Source organism: Sinocyclocheilus rhinocerous, unplaced genomic scaffold, assembly GCF_001515625.1.
Source record: "Sinocyclocheilus rhinocerous isolate Xijiao unplaced genomic scaffold, SAMN03320098_v1.1 scaffold1222, whole genome shotgun sequence".
Taxonomy (NCBI): Eukaryota; Metazoa; Chordata; class Actinopteri; order Cypriniformes; family Cyprinidae; genus Sinocyclocheilus; species Sinocyclocheilus rhinocerous.
In genome coordinates, this window is record NW_015640234.1 from 661430 (window position 1) to 680658 (window position 19229).

Sequence of the window (19229 nt, forward strand, 5' to 3'; positions counted from 1 at the left end):
GCTATTCTTTAAATAAGTATAAATACCAGTGATTTGCATGTTACATTTCCTGAATATGAAGAGATTAACATGAATGCAAATCTAAGATAATATTCTGACTATGACGTCCTTAACTTCCTCTCTAATGTACTGTTGTGTGCTTAAAGTGTACGTGTCTTTTTGCTTTGTTGTGCATACTGAGGTACGAATCAGAATGATTGTCTCTGGCATTGCACAGATGCTGCCAATTAGATCGGAAGGTTAATATTTAATTTAATGGGGAACTGTGTGTGTAAAATATCATTAAGGTCAACTTTTAATCTGTGGACTTCTCTTCCAGCTAAACTGAAATAGCTACCAGGAGAGGAACAGGTTACCAGAAGTTAGATGGAGCTTACTTATTAACACTATCTTACTAGACATTGTTTTACGGTTTTTCATATCCAGTAAGTTTTTAGTTGCAGTTTTATGTGATATGAAGTTTAGCTTGTAAAAGGCTGGTTATAGTATTTGTTCTACAGTGAAAATGTTCATAGAATCCTTTTATATAACAGTTTGACCAAGAGAAGTTGGTACATCTTTAAATGTCATCAAACATAACCTTTAAGTATATTGGAACCAAATGCAGGCACATCAGTATAAGCAATACAACTGTGAATTTCGTGTACAACGGTGTCAGATATTTTACAGTAATCTAGCAGGATAGGAGGGAGTACGCTATGGTGTGCTAGTTAAATATAAGAATATGAAGAGAATATGTAGTTTGTTCACTTTCTCCCCAATTTATACAATCAACAACAACAACAAAAAAAATGCCCAAATGCCCAAATAAGCACGCATTTGAATGACGTCGTAGAGGAACGTTTGTTTCACACTTCCTGTTCCATTTCGAAGCTGTAAAAGTGTCATTACCGCTATTCATGCGCGAGCAGATGCTCCATTCCGTCAGAAGAACGGCTCTCTTGAGGTAAGGTTTACAGTTTTGTCTTTTAATGCGAGAATATTCGAAGTTATTGACTTAATCTCCACATAAAACACGTAGCCACATACAGGTTTTTTTTTTTTTAAACCATAGTTTTAGGATGACATCCACATATAGTAATATTATTTGTAACTATAAGTTTTACGCTGTAAATGCGACTAAAGGTATTGTTAATTTAGCCTAGTAAAACTGACTGTCATCAAAAATAATATAAAAGATAGAAAGCCTTAATCTTTACTAGAAGATGCGATATTTATTTAATAGGATATAGCCTATTTAATAGCGTACGATATAGGATAGTGCTATTTTGACAGAAGCGCTTGCTATGTTGTTGTTGTTGTTGTTATTATTATTATTATTACTGGTCTTATAGGGTAGACGAATATCGAAGTATGATATGAGCAGGGTGCGAATTACAGGGGGTTTGGAGGGGTCTGACCCCCCTAAAGAAAGCTTGATCCCCCTGAAGGACGTCAAAACTAAGTCTGATAGAAAGTAGCCTATGCGTAATATGGAGATTTGCTTTTAAAAGATGCATTTCTGTAGCTTTGACTGATTTTAAACTGTAATTTTGGTAGCTCCTGAAATGGATCATCTCGCTCATTTAAGTCTTTTCAGTGCTTTTTAATTTAACACAATGACTTTAAATGATCTTTAATAATGATTTTGATTAATCGGCATATGATGTACTAATTAATTAATCAGATTATTTGAGATTAATTCGATTTAAGTAATCGGCACATTGTGTAATTAATTAGATTAAAACATTTTTAAAACATAAACAATACACAATAACAAAAATTTTTTTTAAACACCCTCGATATGAGTCATTTCATGAGTCATGATTGGGTGTCATTTCAAGATAAATGAAATAGCCCAGCATTTGCCCATACTGAGTCACATCCGTGCAATCTAATTGTGAAAGTAGTAGGTCTACAGAATAAATGACTTGGCTCACCATTTTAATACAAGGAATGATGCTCTAAAACCCTAAATATTTGTAAATGACCTAAATACTCCCAATGAAGTGTGATATAAAAAGATTCTTCCTTTCATAGTTTTTGGAGCAGAATGTCTGGCCTGTACCACACTATCAGTCAGATCACTGATGAGCTCAGCACAGATGAATGCAAGCGGATCTCTTACCTGTGCGGCGCTCTTGATATGGACAAGTTCTCTACAGATCCCAGAGGCATGTTACAATCTGTACTGTGCCAAACGAGGATGGATTACGTGTTTCTCATGGAGCTCATTCTGAAAATAAAACGCTATGATCTGCTGCGACAAGTGCTGAGCACCAACAAGAGCACGGTTGAGGGACTGCTAAAAAATGGCCATTCTGTGTCAGAATACAGGTAATGCTCTCTTGATTCCCTCCGTGAATCTCCCTTTATGCACCATATGGGGCTCAAGAGAATGTTTTAACCTGGACTTTGTGTTTTCAGAGTACTGATGGCTGACGTTAGTGAGGACATGGACACAGAAGACCTGAAGTCATTGAAATTCTTACTGAGAGGAACTTTACCAAAACATAAACTGGAAAATGCCCAGGTATGACGTCCTGATTCTGAAAGCTGTTTTCTTCATGTGTGTGGAACTGAAATGTTTCATGTGTGGAACTCAAGTGATTTTTTTTTTTAAAACATACATTTGCAGAGTTTTTTAGACATTGCAGTAGAGTTGGAGAAACTGGACCAGCTCTCCAGTGAGAAGATGGATTTGATCGAACAGTGCCTGAGGTCCATCCATAGGGCTGATCTAGCTAAAAAGATCAGTCACTACCAGCAGACAGGTAAGAATTGCCAGCTTTATGCTGTTATTGATGTTTTTGTAGATGCAACCATGTAATACACTAAGTATTAGGCCTGTTGTCTCATTCAGAGGAGTTTAGGCTAAAGTATATCACTAACATGATACAATCTAAGAAGAAGAAAAAAGTTACAAATGCTGTCACTGGGACAGTAGCCTTTGTACCATATTTACCCCTAAAGGGTGCATTTTAGTACCTTAAAGGCACATATCTGTACGTAAAGTGTACCTATTAGTACGTAAATGCTACATATTAGTACCTTTTGAAAAGGTACTGCCCCAGTGAGTTTTTGTATCTTTTTTTCTCCATTTTATGATGATGCAATATGACATGTGACATCTGAACAGTATTGATTCAGTTCTGATTCAGTTCCTCTTTCCTACATCTTCTTATTGGTAGTTTTTGTCTGTTGCGCCATCACTAATAAGAAATGCACTTTGTGGTATTTTTATGGGAAACTGAATCAGCCAGTTAAGTTTTATAGGTTTCCTTTTTGAATAACTGAAAACCGCTTTTGCAGTGCTAATGACCAAACAAGGATCTTCGCCTCCAGACAGACGTCAGTTCTGCAGAATGCCATTGGTGAGATTTAATTTGGTTGCTTTGTCTTAGCTTGAACTTAAAATGTTTCATTTTTTAATAATCTTTTCTTCACTCTCACTGTTTGTGTCATTCGCAGCCAAAAAGCTCATTTGGTGTCTCAACAGCTTCTTGTAATGTGAGGCCGATTTCCAAATTCTGTGGTGAGTTCATTCAAAAACGGACAGTACGAGGAAATACTCTACCAGGCAAAAGTTTGGGCAAACCTCTCATTGTCTCTCTATATTTATATTCATTGTCTCCCCTCACAAATTCCAGTATTACTAAAGTCATCAAAACTAGAAATAGCACAAATGTAGGTATGGGAATGATGAAGTGACCAGAAATCTTAAAAGTCAGCACACTTTGTCACAGATTCACACAGTTTATCGTCACTACACTGTAGAAAAAAAAAGAAGATTGTTGAGGAAGTTACAAATGCAAACCAACATGATGCATTCAGATTTTCAGAAAGTTTTCTGAAGTGTCCTAAGTAACACTACTATGTTTTGTCAGTTTGGATTTTCATCCACTAAATGTAAAATGCACTCATTTGGCCAATACATTTGTGAAGATAAACTGCAGGTTCTGGGATGAATGCTGAGAACAAACAAACCACAAGCATTTTTCTGAAATCCTTTGTTCAGACAATTGTGTTTGACTAGTTGTAAAAAAAAAAAAAAAAAAAAAAACTTAGGGGTTTTCCTTTTTCAGATTAGTGCATGCATGCACTTTTTTTTTTGCGTGCGTGTTAAAAAAATCTTATTCGGAAATTCATTTTTTGCTATTTAAAAATAGTGATGAACAGAAATTGTCAACTGAAAATTTTCATCCAAAACACAAAAAACATGTTTTTGTTGCCAAAAATACAGTGCCGGTGATCAGTGTGGCAGCGGCGTTTCCAGGGCGACGCTAATCTGGACTCGGGATACTCGCCACAATATATTTAGTCAGGTGTGCCTAACATTTGACTGGTAGAGTGCAGAATGTTCTGTGTAATTATATAAATATTGTTTAACTTCAGTGCATTTGTTGTCTTTTGAGCTGCCATACTTCTTTATAATTATACTAATCCATATTATGAACCATAATAAGTTTATTTATTTGTTTATAATTTTTTAGATAAACCGACAGCACTGAAGAAGGAACTACTTGGCTCTAGCTCCTATTGTCAGGTAATTTTTAATTTTATTTGATTACACACACATACACACACATATATATATATTAAATGAAACATAATGAATTTTCTTATGAATTAAAAATATGTTCAATATGTATGACATGCTTTAAAGATATACTATATACCTGTTCAATACAAGGAGCACTGATGCTCAGCTGGTTCATTATGAAACAGTAGAATTTTTATTAAAACAAAAGGTTTCTTTTCTTTTCTTTCCTTGACCATATGGCTAAAATGACAGTTTTGCATTTAGGATAATATTGTTGTTCTCCTGTTATCCAAGGCAAGCAGTAACATTATTTCCTAGTTACACACTGTGAGTGCAGACTCCAAATATAAGTGAAACTGTTATTGTGGGTGAAAATGCCACTGTGATGGATTATTATCAAGTGTTAAACGTGGTCAAAGCAATAATCTATAACAGATCAGTGGGCCAAAACTGACATGTGCTGATTTGATCTCCAGCAGCAGGAGGAAGTGTACAGCATGCTGAGTGATCCCAGAGGAGTGTGTTTAATCATAGACTGTGTCGGCACTGAAGGAGGTGAGAAATCACTGATCTTATGCAGTTTACTCTACTGTTCAAAAGTTTGGGGTCGGAAAGATTTAAATGTCTTTGAAAGAAGATTCTTATGTAAATCAAGGCTGCATTTATTTGATCAAAAATACAGGAAAAACAGTAGTTTTCTATTTGAATATATTTTGAAATGTAATTTATTCCTGTGATCAAAGCTGAATTTTCAGCATCATTACTCCAGTCTTCAGTGTCACATGCTCCTTCAGAAATCATTCTAATATTTTGCTGATCAAGAAACATTTTTTATTATTATCAGTGTTGTGTTGCTTAATATTTGTATTTATAAATATCTTAATTATTAATATATAATATTTTTTCTGGATTCTTTGATGAACATGAAGTTCCAAAGAACATGAAATAATAATCTTATGTAACAATGTTAAAGTATTTGATTTCACTTTTGATCATTTTAATGCATCCTTGCTGAATAAAAGTATTAATTTCTTTAAAAAAATCTTACTGACCCCAAACCACTGAATTGTACTGTAAATAACCAATATTAATGATTCTTTCATTAGTTCATTAGATTCTTTCATTACAGTTTTTAATCTGGTACTATTTTTCAGTGTGGATTAAATTTTCAGTACAAAAGCACAAACATTTATCCAAAAGCTACTATTCTATTGTTGTTTCTTTTCCTAGCACAAACTTTATTTATTTATTTGTATTTTTTGTAATGACAAATTTTAGTTTAATCGCCAAAACACAACAGGATGAGCCATGAGCCATTTCCATTTAACAATTGTAATGACCAGTAAATTTAATAGCAGACTATTATCTAACCAGAATTTATTTATTCATTTATTTATTTATTTATTATTGAGTTGAAAATTGGAAGTCATTCGAATGTAAATATCTGTTTGGTGATTAGTACTATTAGTACCACTTAGTTGTGAAAGAAATCACATTACCCTCTGGTAATGGCTTCTCTTTTCCTTACAGATGAGCTGGAGCAAATATTTAAGGCCTTACACTTTCATGTGATCACGCACAAGCTGCTGAGTGTGAGAGACGTGCAGTCCACTCTGAGGGAAGTGGCTCATCAGCAGGGTCACTATAGAGCGTCTGCTTTTGTCTGCTGCATTATCAGCCGAAGCCGCTCATCAGATCTGCTGGCCACTGACTCTCACGGTCCAGGACTGAGCCTGGACACTGTCAGGCGCCTCTTCACCTCAGACTCCTGCCCGGGCCTGGCAGGCAAGCCTAAACTCTTCTTTATCCAGAGCTATGATGTGTCCGAGCCTCAGAAGTGTGCTGGGTGTATGGGGTGTGAAGATGAGGAGGGTGGAGAGCTGGAGACAGATGCGCCTGTGCTCTTATGCCGCGCGAGGACGGTCCCAGTGGACGCGGACATCTTCTGGAGTCACTGCTGGACTAAAGGACAACAGCTGGAGGTGCCAAACCATCAGTCTGTGTATCTGAAAGCCTTGAGATCCTCCTTAACGGAGGGACAGAAAAGGTAAGACTAACACTTTGAATTGTTTAGAATTACACTACCCAGTCAAAAGATTGGAATACTTAATTCTCATGCTCACCAAAACTCCATTTATTTGATCAAAAGTACTTATTTTAAAACAGAGTTTATTCCTGTTATGTAAAGTTGAATTTTCAGCATCATTGCTCCAGTCTTCAGTGTCACATGATCTTCAGAAATCATTCTAATATGCTGATTTGCTGCTCAAGAAACATTTCTGATTATCAATGCTAAAAACAGTTTTGCTGTCATACACTACTTTGGGGTAAGTAAGAGAACAAGGATGCTTTTACGTGATCAAAAGTGACTTTTGAAAATGTTACAAACAATTTTTGATAATAATTAAAACATTGATAATAATAAATGTTTCTTGAGCATCAAATCAGCATATTAGAATGATTTCTGAAGGATCATGTGACACTGAAGACTGGAGTAATGATGCTGAAAATTCAGGAATAAATTACGTTTTAAAATATATTCAAATAGAAAACAGTTATTTTAAATTGTAATAATATTTCACAATATTAAATGAATGATATTATATAAAAAAAAATTCTGAATTATTCCAAACTTTTTCTGGTAGCATATAGTATGCAGCATAAATTATATCACATATTTCTGAATCTCTATTGGCTATTTTGGACCCAGGGATTGATTGAATCTTTATTTATCTCTATTAAGCTTTATGCAATTATTACTAATTGTATTTTTATTATTTTCAGGAGGACTCATTTGGTAGACTTGCACATGGCGGTGAATCGTGCAGTATATGAGCACAATCACAGATCTCCACAATCATCTTACTTTTTAAATCTGAGGCACACTCTCAGGAAGAAAGTCTACTTGTCATGATTCTGGCATGATTCCTCACGTTTTAGTGAAGGTAGATGATTATGCAAGAACATTTGATGTTTGAGTAAGGATGATCATCACAATGATGTCGACATGAATTGTATCAATTATGATTTGCAGTGTTTCAGTAATAAATCTCAGGTTTTGTAATTGTAGTTTCATATATTGTCCACATGTTGGCAGTGTTGTCCAGTGTTGGCAATGAACTTCACCACTGTTTGTGTTAAACTTTTTTTTTTTTTTTACATTTTCATTTCTTTGAAAAAAAAATCTGATTGTCCTTTAAACCAATAATTTACATCATTTAATTGAATTGAATTTTTTTTTTTAATTGTTAAAAGAAAGTTTGAATGAAATTCCCAAACAATATTAAACTATTTGAATACTGATAGCTTCTCAGATAGCCTACAGACTGTGTCTACAGTCACAGGAAACTGTATCACACATTATCCAAATTCCATTATAGTCTTTTTATATATATATTTTTTTTAAATACAAATATTTATATTTTATATGTATATTTATTGTCATACTGTGTGCTTATGTTTGTCATTCCACGAGTGCCATTTGTATCCCTCCTGAACATGTGTAACAATGAATAACTGACACCAACTTTAAAGTGTTATGTTAGACATGTTGTCTTAACAACAAAAATCCAGTAACTATATTTTACTTTTTAACTTTTTAATGTCTGTCTGTGTTTCCAACTTCTTGTTATATTAGCAAATATGTGCATTTTAATAGAAATAAAAAAAGAAGTCAACCCTGTTACCATCATAACTGACGTTAGTTCTGTTAATAATAATTAAGAAAACAAATCTGTAATGACGTTAAGATGCAAACTCCTTAAAGACAAGTATCTCTTCTTATGTTGTAAATTTGCCAGTAAGGAATGATCTTTGACTTTCAACCCTGTTACCATGATTTTGCCAGCAGCTGATTACTGAAAAGTGGATATTGTAGAATTAGCAGCATGTTATTTCTAATAAAACCCATGTGTTATGACCTTGAGCACAACGTATGGCTAAATGAACTAAAACTGTTCACCCTGTTACTGTCAACTATGTTACCATAAACCTACTACTTCTATTTAAGGGCATAGCTGTATTTATTTATTAAATTGTTTACATTTAGCGTTAAGTTTCACAATGCATGTTTAACAACAGTTGACATGTAAATAATACACATATTTTTTTCTGATAGAACGCTTTAAATCAGAGAGATTCACTTAAAAGAAATACGTTAAAACGGCAAAATACTTCATTATACAAAGGAATGGCCCATTTATTGTTAGTTTAGTAAGTGCAGCGCACTGCCTGTGTGTGTGTGTGTGTGTGTGTGTGTGTGTGTGTGTGTAGGTGAGACAGGAATCACTGACGCGCTGGATCTGTTCTCGCGCTGTTCCCAGCTGCTCTGCTGCAATGGCGATGGTGGCGCGCTGAAGAGCGGAGTTGGCCGACTTTCCCTTTGTTTTACGAAGAATGCTTCAGTCATGCACGACCACCCAGCGCTAAATCCGGCTTGAAGAAGGGCGTGGATCTTAAATTTGAACATTCGATCTGTGGTCCGAGCGGTTGGGCTGTAAGCAAACAGCAGCCTATATGCAACCGCCCCGAGACTTCTCACATCTGCATGCGATAAGCGACCAGCACCCGCCCGCCCCTCTCCTTCCACCAGCTGATCTGAGCCACAGCAAACCCTCTGGCCGGCGAGGACCTGGATCATTATGGCAGAGCGCAGTTCCACCGGATTACTGATGATGATGCTGGACCCGTCGCCGGCGATCGCGATGACTCTCCCGGCGGAGGTGCGCGAGAAGCTGGCGGAGCTCGAGCTGGAGCTCTCCGAGGGTGAGTCGCTGATTTCCGCGTGCAGCCTTTCCATCTCCATGCGACATACCGGGTTTCAGAGATCGGGGTTGCATCAGATTTCCTGAAGGGTTCATGCATTATTGTGGATGCGGGCTGTTAATTACATACACACCTCTCCAAATGCGCTCTGAAATATCTGATCTGTCATCAGTATGTTTTTACTACAGCCCTTCTGTACCTATAATAGCGGTGATGAAGATGATGATAGGTGTAATGCAGGTTCAGTGCTGTGTCAGCAGTGCTTCGGATCAGAAAGACCATTCAATCCCATTAAAAGCAATGCAATACATCAGAGAATCATATGTTGGTTTAATCCAAACAGACTGCTGTTACTTTTGCCAAACAAGCAGAGACATTCTGAGCATCATGCTATTGGTCATGTTGTGTGTGTGTTTGAAGGAGCTGGAATAAATGCAAGACTTTTAGATTCATAGTTATGATTTTCAGGTTGTAGAACTATATGGATTGTTCCAAGCGAACTGCTCAGTATTCAAACTGTGTTATCTGGCTATGGAAATTTCAGCAAGAACAACAGCATGCTTTGCATGTCATGCCCATGCTGCAAATCTTCCCCAAACAGGTCATTTGCTGATAGGAATATTGATTAAACCTGTATGTTCTCATGTATAGCCCAAGTCATTTTTATCAATACATTGTCACTACCATATTTCATCCTGACATGGTGACATGAGGAAAAGTCAAAGATCCATTCTTATTGCTTTTTGTATCCCACAAGACCTTGACTTGTAAGGAGCATCTTTAGTGATAAAAAAATCAGATTTTAGAGATAAAGCCTTTAATGTAATAACAGATGTGCTGAATTGCAATGCTCCTGGAACCTTTTAAACTGGAGCATGTCTTCTGTGTAAATGCACAGCAGGAAGAGTTCAAACTGAACTAATTAGACCAACCGTGTGCTGCTTTCTTGAGATCTTCCAGCACATCTATGAGGGAAGGGAATGGCTAAATGGGCCTATGATTTAATGACTGTTATTTTAATGAAATTCATACAATTACACGGCTGTTTTTAAAATGATCATATTGTCAGAACCAATTATGGGCAGTACTCATCCACATGCTATTAAACCTGTTTAAACCTGCTTTGCTCTTTATCGAGATTGTTTATGTATTAATTCAGGGGCATTCATTATAATTATTAGTTCTGCTGAGTAATGATGTCTTATTGTCTTATTGGAGTATTATTGGAGAGCGGTAACACAATAGCCAAACGATTCAGATGACCTGAGTTCGTTCTTGTGAAGAAAGTTTAAGAATTGTGGGAGTATACACTTAGGTTTGGGGTCAGTGAAGATTTTATTATTATTATTATTTGAAAAGAACTTAATGGTTTTATTCAGTAAGGGTGAACTAAGCTGATCAAAAGTGACAGTAAAGACTTACATTGATACAAAAATTGAACTTTCTATTCATGAAAGAATCCTGGAAAAAAAAAATGTCAGTTTCAATTAAATTATTAACAGCATTTTAGACTGATTTCTGAAGGATCATGTGACACTGAAGACTGGAGTAATGATGCTGAAAATTCAGCTTTGCATCACATGAATAAATTTTATTTTGAAATATATTCAAATCGAAAAGTGTTATTTTAAATTGTAATAATATTTCACAATATTACTGTTTTTCACTGTATTTTTGATCAAATAAATGCAGCCTTGATGAGCATAAGAGACTTTTTTCAAAAACATGAAAAAAAATCTACCTCAAACTTTTGAATGGTAGTTTAAACATGGACAAAGTATTAAGTTAACTGGCAAAAAAATCTATGAAGTGCTCAAGTTCTGACCCTTATTTAATTTGATTAGCTCTGGGACGGCAGCACCAGACCTAGTTTCTTGCATGCTGAGGGAAGTTTCACTATTGTGGTGTTTTAAAAAGGAGACAGCGAGTCCAAAATAGCAGCAGCTCATACTGCTGACATACTGTGTCACCGCTGACATCTCTCACTTCATTCCAATACCACAAATTTCCCAGTACTGCTTCCCAAAAAGTCTGCATTTGTTAATTCAATATTTGTGTTGTTAAAAATGTAGCATATAACACAAGCGAACAACACAAATAAACACAGCAGGGTCGCAGAAAACAGCCGAACCCCTGTCCGCTTCCTGTTTGCGTGTGCATAACTTCCTGTCCTGCACACTGTCTGATAGCCATTGTTTTCCTTTATCCTTTAATTGCTGACGTCACCAGGCCCAACTCAACAAGACCCTCAGAATGATTTTACGCAGCGGGCTTCTGAAGAGGGTTTTAAAAGTGATTTGATATTTTCTGAATTCAGTTTATTCCCCTGAAGGTTTAATCTGAATTGAAACAGGTTGAGTTTGTGTTGCAATACTGCATCATGTGCTAACATGCATAGTTCTCAACATGTTAGCTCAAAAGAAGAGCAGAGCGATGTTAGACTGAGGGATTTTTTCAAGGACGCTGCTTTAATGTTATTCTTGGTTGGAGATCTTGATGGAGAATCACACTTCAAACTGCAGTGCAGTTCAGGACTTGGTTAATCTGGCCCTGAGAAACCAGTCCTGAGGCTGTTTCTCTAGTCTTTTTGAGGTTTAAAAATCCATTTATGTAGTCCCGCTAATGATTTTGGATGATCATGCAGGTGGATGAAGAAGTCATGTCAGTTAGCACTGCATTGTTAGCTAAGTTCAGCTGTAATAGAGGTGTAAGTCTCACGGGAGGCTTCATGTTCCTGAGCTGAGTGGAACAGACAGGCGTATGAATAACTTTAGTCTAAATCATTCACTTGTTTAACTGAACTGTTATGCAGTCTATGGGCAGTAATGGAATGCAGTCTATGTGATAGCAGTTTGAGTAGCACAAATGTTTGAATCAGTCCAAATCGTCTGTTGAATTGTGGTCTAGAGATTTTGTAGGAATGTCATATACAGTATCTCACAGAAGTGAGTACACCCCTCACATTTTTGTAAATATATTATTATATCTTTTCATGTGACAACACTGAAAGGTGCCATGTTGAACTTCCAGTGAGCAGTATGAGAGAGTGAGAGCGATAACACCAAATTGAACACACCTGCTCCCCATTCACACCTGAGACCTTGTAACACTAATGAGTCACATGACACCGGGGAGAGAAAATGGCTAATTGGGCCCAATTTGGACATTTTCACTTAGGGGTGTACTCACTTTTGTGGCCAGCGGTTTAGACATTAATGGCTGTGTGTTGAGTTATTTTGAGGGGACAGCAAATTTACACTGTTATACAAGCTGTACACTCACTACTTTACATTGTAGCAAAGTGTCATTTCTTCAGTGTTGTCACATGAAAAGATATAATAAAATATTTACAAAAATGTGAGGGGTGTACTCACTTCTGTGAGATACTGTATGTTCAATATATTTTTTTAAATTTATCATTATCAATTGACATCGGACATATATACTGTGTGTATATATATATATATATAAGTTTGTTAAAACTGGATATTTAATTGTGCATGCTTCTTGCTTCTTTCCCATATATTTACACTTAGAATACTTTTGTTCACTTAAACGACTTTAAAATTGTATAATGTAAAAATAATGAATACTAATTTTAAAATGCTGTTAAATGTAATCTTTAGCAAATCTCAAAATAAATATCCATTTGTCAAACTGTACATTATAATGTTTTGATGCCTAAATTCACAATTAAAAGCAATGTTTTTATATTTTTAATTTATTTAGACAAAATAGTATATAATTTTAATATCTGCTGTAACAAATGTTTGCTGGCTGTAACATGAATGAATTGTCCATAATTTTTATATCGGTGCATCCCTAAATCTGTGAACTTGCTCTTAGATTGCTCAGACACACACTGCCCTCAAACTCATACCATTGGCTGAGTTCGAAGTTTAATATAGAGTGAATCTTTTGGGTTCCGTAAGTAAAAATCCAATTTTTAACGCTAACAATAAAAACTTTAGAGGCAAACCTACTTGTGAGCTACAATGTTGTTAATCAGTGGTATATGCTTTTGTTAAAGTCATCAGCCTGAATTATTTCAACCTACAGGTGCATCTCAATAAATTAGAATGTCGTGGAGAAGTTCATTTATTTCAGTAATTCAACTCAAATTGTGAAACTCGTGTATTAAATGAATTCAATGCACACAGACTGAAGTAGTTTAAGTCTTTGGTTCTTTTAATTGTGATGATTTTGGCTCACATTTAACAAAACCCCACCAATTCACTCTCTCAACAAATTAGAATACTACATAAGACCAATAAAAAAACAATTTTTAGTGAATTGTTGGCCTTCTGGAAAAGTATGTTCATTTACTGTACATGCACTCAATACTTGGTAGGGGCTCCTTTTACTTTAATTACTGCCTCAATTCGGCTTATAATTACGTTTAACAGCAGAATTTCTGGTGAAAAATTACTTTACCCTTGATTCAGCAAAGAAATCTCCACCAATTAGAGAATCGTGACAAGTAAAATGTGCCAAAAGAACCGCCCAATCCCATGATGCACTGTGAATGATGTAATAGAGTTTCCCTACACTCTCAAACTATATTTAGCATATTTTGCAGTAAACTTACAATACATTTTTATTTACGCCATTTACAATGCTGTATCAGCTTGTAGTTCTTTCCCTTGTAAAACAGTCATCGTCTTTTTGTCAGATTTTCAAATAAAGTTTTTGCCTTTTTCAAAGTTTGTAATGTTGTGATTCACCTCATAGCTGGTTCCTTTGGCTTATGTCTTATAACTTTTTAACAAAGTTATAAGACATAAGTTTAACAAAGTTAAGATTAAAAATCTTTTAATCCCCACTGAAAAAGTGTTCAGATGCTGTTGCGCTCTATAGTGATATCCTGAAGACCAGCAGCTGGAGTTTGTGTTTGGTTTCTCCTTCAATGAAATGCACTGATATTTGAGAATGTTTTGTGGGTATTGCTAAATGAGATATTAATTGCAGTCTCCATACACGTCTAGAACCAGCCTTTAGTTGTCCAATTTTAGCATAGTTTCCAAAAAATTACAACTTCCCTGACACTTTTTTTCCCCCACAAGAGACGAGTGTGATTTCAAGACACCTCTTTCAGTGATATTAATCAGGAAATCCAGACATTTAATGTGTGGTATTCCTAAGAATTGCTTCCAACAGCTTCAAGTCAGAAATGAGTAGATATAATTGTTGAAGGGGCTCATCTTAGTGGTTCAATGGGTGCTTGCACCTCGAGAAGTTACATATCATGGCCTCACATTCTCAGGGTTTTCATGGGAAAGGTGCAGAGGTGTAAGGCTTTGATCGGGGTAAGACATGCCGAGCTGTTTACCTCGATATGGATGAGCACTGGAGAGATGGGGCATAAAAGAGTGCAAGAAGACAAACAGTGTACATTAACTCCTGCGGCGAGGCCCTGCTCGTCCAGATAATTCATTCCCTCTCTCATTTCTCATATCTTCACTTTTCTTCATCGTTCACACCTCTCCAGTTTGTAGCAATGCCTCAAAAACACATTATAGCAAACTAGGACTGGCAAAATGACTGAAAAACTAAATTCGAATTTTCTACTTAAATATGATCAAAATTCGAATTATATTCTAATTTAAAAGGCATAATTTCAGTTAGGGGGGAAAAAGCTTTTGGCTTCTCTCCTGAGGCCACAAGAGGGCGCATCGAGCAAAATATTATGCACATCTCTTCAAAGCGTAATAAAATAGCACAACTATGTTTGAAAAAAAAAAAGTGCATTATGTTTAAAATAATGTTTATAAACCATATATAAAGTTGCTTAAACAATTAGAAAAAAAACCAGCACCATGCATGTATGTATAGTTTAATACAAATGACCGATAAACCAATCACAAAGAGTTACTTTCTTCATTTAAAAACATGAGATACAGTGGGATGGGGAAAAACCGCCATAACGTCTTTAGACATGTTTTTTTAAAAGTTGAACTTGCATTAATTTTACATGGCTTTCTAAACATGCCGCTCTCTGCGAGACGCGAGTGCAACGCTGATAGATGTCCCTCTAGAAAATGTGATAAATATGCGTTCTGTGTGAACGGCATGGTTTCAGTTTTGACGTAAACAACATCTTCTCCCTGATGCTCTCGTTTTCCGCAATATATGAATGAACAACGTAGCAGCGCCGCATCTAGTGGCTTCAACTGGATAGGCTAACAAAAGCATTCAAATGCAATCAATGACACATACATCGTCATTGCATCTCGTGCGCCACTGATAAGGCTGCCTGACGGCTGACGCAGACTTAAATTCGAATCCAACGTTTTTGCATTCGAATGTGGATTTATTTTTTTAATTCGACGAATAGTCAAAATTCGATTTTTTTTTTGACAGCCCTATAGCAAACATCTGTATAGTATTGCTCAGTGTCTGAAAGTGAAGGAGAGGATGTAGTCTAGTCTGACAACAGTCATATGTCAAGTCATGTGATGTATTTGAAGCAACTGGGTGGAGCTCAGCATTATAGGATTGCAGGTCATGGTTTATCCATGACTAGTTCTTCCTTCTCATGTGGTCAGTCAGGCGACTGCAGACTTGTTGTGTTTTCTGCAGAATGAGAGGCATCTGGTGTAATGGTTCAAATGGTTGTGGTCAGTATTGGCTTGGTTTTGTACATCACTATTATGGTGCACCTATTAGATTCATTTGAGGCTGAATTTGTGCATTACTGACCCTGTAGAGATTTTTAGGTAGCACTTTTTAGCATAGGATAGCATTTAACACTATTCACTATTAACTAGTTGCTTATTAGCAGCATGCACATTATTGGCTGTACTTCTAAAGGATATATTAATACCTTATTCTGCCTGACCATATTCTAGATCACATAACTACTACAACAACTACCTTACTTAATATTAGTAAGCAGCAAATTAGGAGTTTACTGAGGGAAAACTCTTAGTTAATAGTAAATATGTGACCCTGGACCACAAAACCAGTCTTAAGTCGCTTGGGTATATTTTTAGCAATAGCCAAAAAAAACCATTGTATGGGTCAAAATGATAAATTTTTCTTTTATGCGTTCCCTAATCTAAAGTGTTACCGATTTTCTTTTTTAATCACACATTTTCAAGAATATAGGTTTTGTTTAGGTTAGCAATGCAAATCACGAATAATTGATTTAGGATGCAGGATAAACCTCAGACAGAATACATCCATGCATGGTACCAAATGTGAATGCTGAAACTTTTTTTTTTTTTTGCAGGAAACATTTTCCCCTATAGTCTATATAACTGTTTGTAATTGCTGGTTTGAGTGTTTGTTAGTCTTTCTTTGTCCCTGGCCAACAACGTCAAAGTCATATTCCCATCTTGTTGCCATATTTGTGGTCTGACCAAGTGTGTTTTGTATTCAGTGGGTTTCTTCCAGGAACACAGCACTGAGTAAGAAGTGTGGGACTGTGATGAGACTGTACAGCACTAACTCTTCATTTAATCACTGGCTCTGAATGTGTCTCACTCCAGGGTTTCTGCGTTTGAGGGGGTTTCTGCGGTCTTTTGATGGAGCTTTCATTAGCGTGAGGCCTGGATAGAAGTAAGAGTTTGTCTGGAGGTTTCCTCAGGCAGATAGTGAGGTTGAATTAAGACATGTAAAACCACTGTGAAACACCATACTGAGAATGACAGTCTAGGGTTCAAGCAGAGGCGGCCGAGCTCAATGAGACGAGAGACTTTATTTTGAAACTGTTTTCACTCAGAATTTGCTAGTAAATTTCACAAACAGTTAAGAAACTGTGAGAATTAAACATGGAATTTTGAAGTAGAAAGACTGAAATAGTATTTTCTTTTAAAACATACTCCAATAATCTCCAATAATTTTTTATTTACAACTTCGAAAAATAATCGTTTTTCACAGCGTATGTTGTCTGTTATTGCTGTGGTTATTGCTGTGGGAAATAAAACTTGATAAAATACTCAACTTTTATACTAGTCAACACAATATTGCACTTGGTGGAGGTTAAATTTGTTTCCCTAAATTTGGTTTGTGAATTCCAAGTTTGATTTCATGGACTCTTTGAGGTTGGCAGTGCACCTAAGGGGAACTTTCTTCCCTGTATTCCAGTCCGATTACTGGATTGGGATGAAAAGGTCAGGTCACTCTTGGACTGCTCTTGTCTGCAACATTTCCGCAGCGTGTAATCATAGCACACGGGTGGGCTGGATCTTCAGAAACACACCCACTCCAGCGCAACTCTTGAAATGTGCCATTTTTGGAAGGTACCTATAAAGATATGTATTTATATTAAAGTGAATAGAGCTACATGAATTACAGGAAAATGCTTTGGGAAACAAGAAACAATTTATTTTCTATCAATCACAATTTGTATATAATATATTGTATATATATATATATACACACATACAGTATATACTGTATTAGAATTGAGTGAATTGAGTTGAAATGTCATTTAGTTTTGGAATGTTTTGGTAAGATTCCTGTGATTGTTACTGCATTCCATTCATAGTCAGTTATGGGATATTTGGTAACACTTTACAATAAGGTCTTATTTGTTAACAATAGTAACAACATTACTTTTTTGTCATTATTGGAGTGCATTTTACAAGAAAATCAAGCGTAAGCGTTAGTTCTGGCAGGTCACGTTAGTCAAGCTCGCATCAGCTGACTCTCAGCTGATCCCCATCTACCTATGGGAATACGACACCTATCTAAGCATTCATATATAAGGTCCCTCAGTATTATCAGCAGTTTTAGCATTGCTCAATAGCTAATTACCCTCCTCCATCCATTTCGGTCTTTCTACTTCAAAATGTTTAATTTATTTATTAATTAATTTAGTTCATGTTTAATTCAATGCTTTACTTGCTGTATCTGTGCCATTTTTACTAAGGTTACTATCAGTTTGTGAGTTTCAAACTTAAACGGTTTCAAAGTAAATCCTTTAAAAAAAAAATGTCAGTGTAGTTAACATGAATGTAAAACTTTATTAATCTTATTGTTAATTTAAACATTTACTAATACATTTCCACAATCAAAAGTTGCCAACATGAGCAAACAAAAAACACATGTGTAGTTATTAACTAAGATTAAAATGAATACTGTAAAAATATATTGGCGATTTTTGCTACTACATGTTAACAAAAGTGTTACCGGATATTTCTACTCAATAGCTCTGATTTCCATCAATAAAGCTGTTGAATGATGCTTGGAAGATGATATTTAGAGAAGTGATAGCGTTTGTTTTGCAGGTGTATGATTAGCAAAAAATATAATTTCCCCTGCGTATGTTTGTAAACATGTTTTATCATGCAGTGTATGACACTCTGACACATTATAATGTGTTTAAAAAGTGAATGTATTATCTTTGACACCCATCTCTTTAATAATAATTATTAATCACTCTTAAAGGCAGGGGTGCCCAAACTCTGCAGGACACCGGCCCTCCAGGACCGAGTTTGGGCACCCCTGCTTAAAGGGTTAGTTCACCCAAAAATGAAAATTAGGCTGCGTTTTACTCACCCCCTAGGCATCCTAGGTGTATATGACTTTCTTCTTTTTAGACGAATCCAGTCGGAGTTATATTAAAAATTGTCTTTGATCTTTCAAGCTGTTTAATGCCACTCAGCGGGTGTTGCATTGCTTCAGTCCAAAAGAAGTTAAATAAAAATCGCCCATCCATAAAAAAAGTGTCTCACACGGGGCTCCGGGGGGTGACGTATGAGGTCGGTGTTGCGCATGCGCCGGTGAGTCTCGTGAAAATCAACTTTGTTTACATGATCAAAGGAAGCAAAGTTTCCTTACTTTAGCAAAGAAAAAAAACAGTCTCCTCTTGGCTTATATCGAAATCCTCCGACATTCTTCTTTACAAATCCTCGTTTTGTACTTCTAATTCTTGACCATTGTTTTGTTTTGATCTCTCCGCTGCGTTTCCGCGTGCGTCACTTCTGACTGACGCATG

The 19229-nt window shown here is 36.0% G+C and overlaps 2 protein-coding genes across 5 annotated transcripts in view; both read left to right on the plus strand.

Moving 5' to 3' along the window:
- The first annotated feature begins 1 nt into the window (after position 1).
- Positions 2–8443, plus strand: LOC107752585 (CASP8 and FADD-like apoptosis regulator). 2 transcript variants are annotated; one of them, XM_016568592.1, is made up of 10 exons: positions 2–946; positions 2020–2316; positions 2407–2512; positions 2618–2753; positions 3292–3353; positions 3451–3514; positions 4473–4525; positions 4999–5077; positions 6053–6569; positions 7307–8443. In XM_016568592.1, the coding sequence occupies exons 1-10, from the start codon at positions 900–902 to the stop codon at positions 7434–7436; spliced, it is 1491 nt and encodes a 496-aa protein (XP_016424078.1). In that variant the 5' UTR covers positions 2–899; the 3' UTR covers positions 7437–8443. The 2 variants fall into 2 exon arrangements, with proteins under 2 accessions (XP_016424078.1, XP_016424079.1); XM_016568593.1 differs by having other exon boundaries at positions 2032–2316.
- A 316-nt stretch (positions 8444–8759) lies between these two features.
- Positions 8760–19229, plus strand: part of LOC107752588 (disco-interacting protein 2 homolog A-like) — a 142001-nt gene continuing 131531 nt past the window's right edge. For all 3 annotated transcript variants that reach the window (XM_016568600.1, XM_016568601.1, XM_016568602.1), the window contains exon 1: positions 8760–9286. In XM_016568600.1, coding sequence (XP_016424086.1) covers positions 9163–9286 — 124 coding nt within the window. In that variant the 5' untranslated portion in view covers positions 8760–9162. The remainder of the gene's footprint in view (positions 9287–19229) is intronic.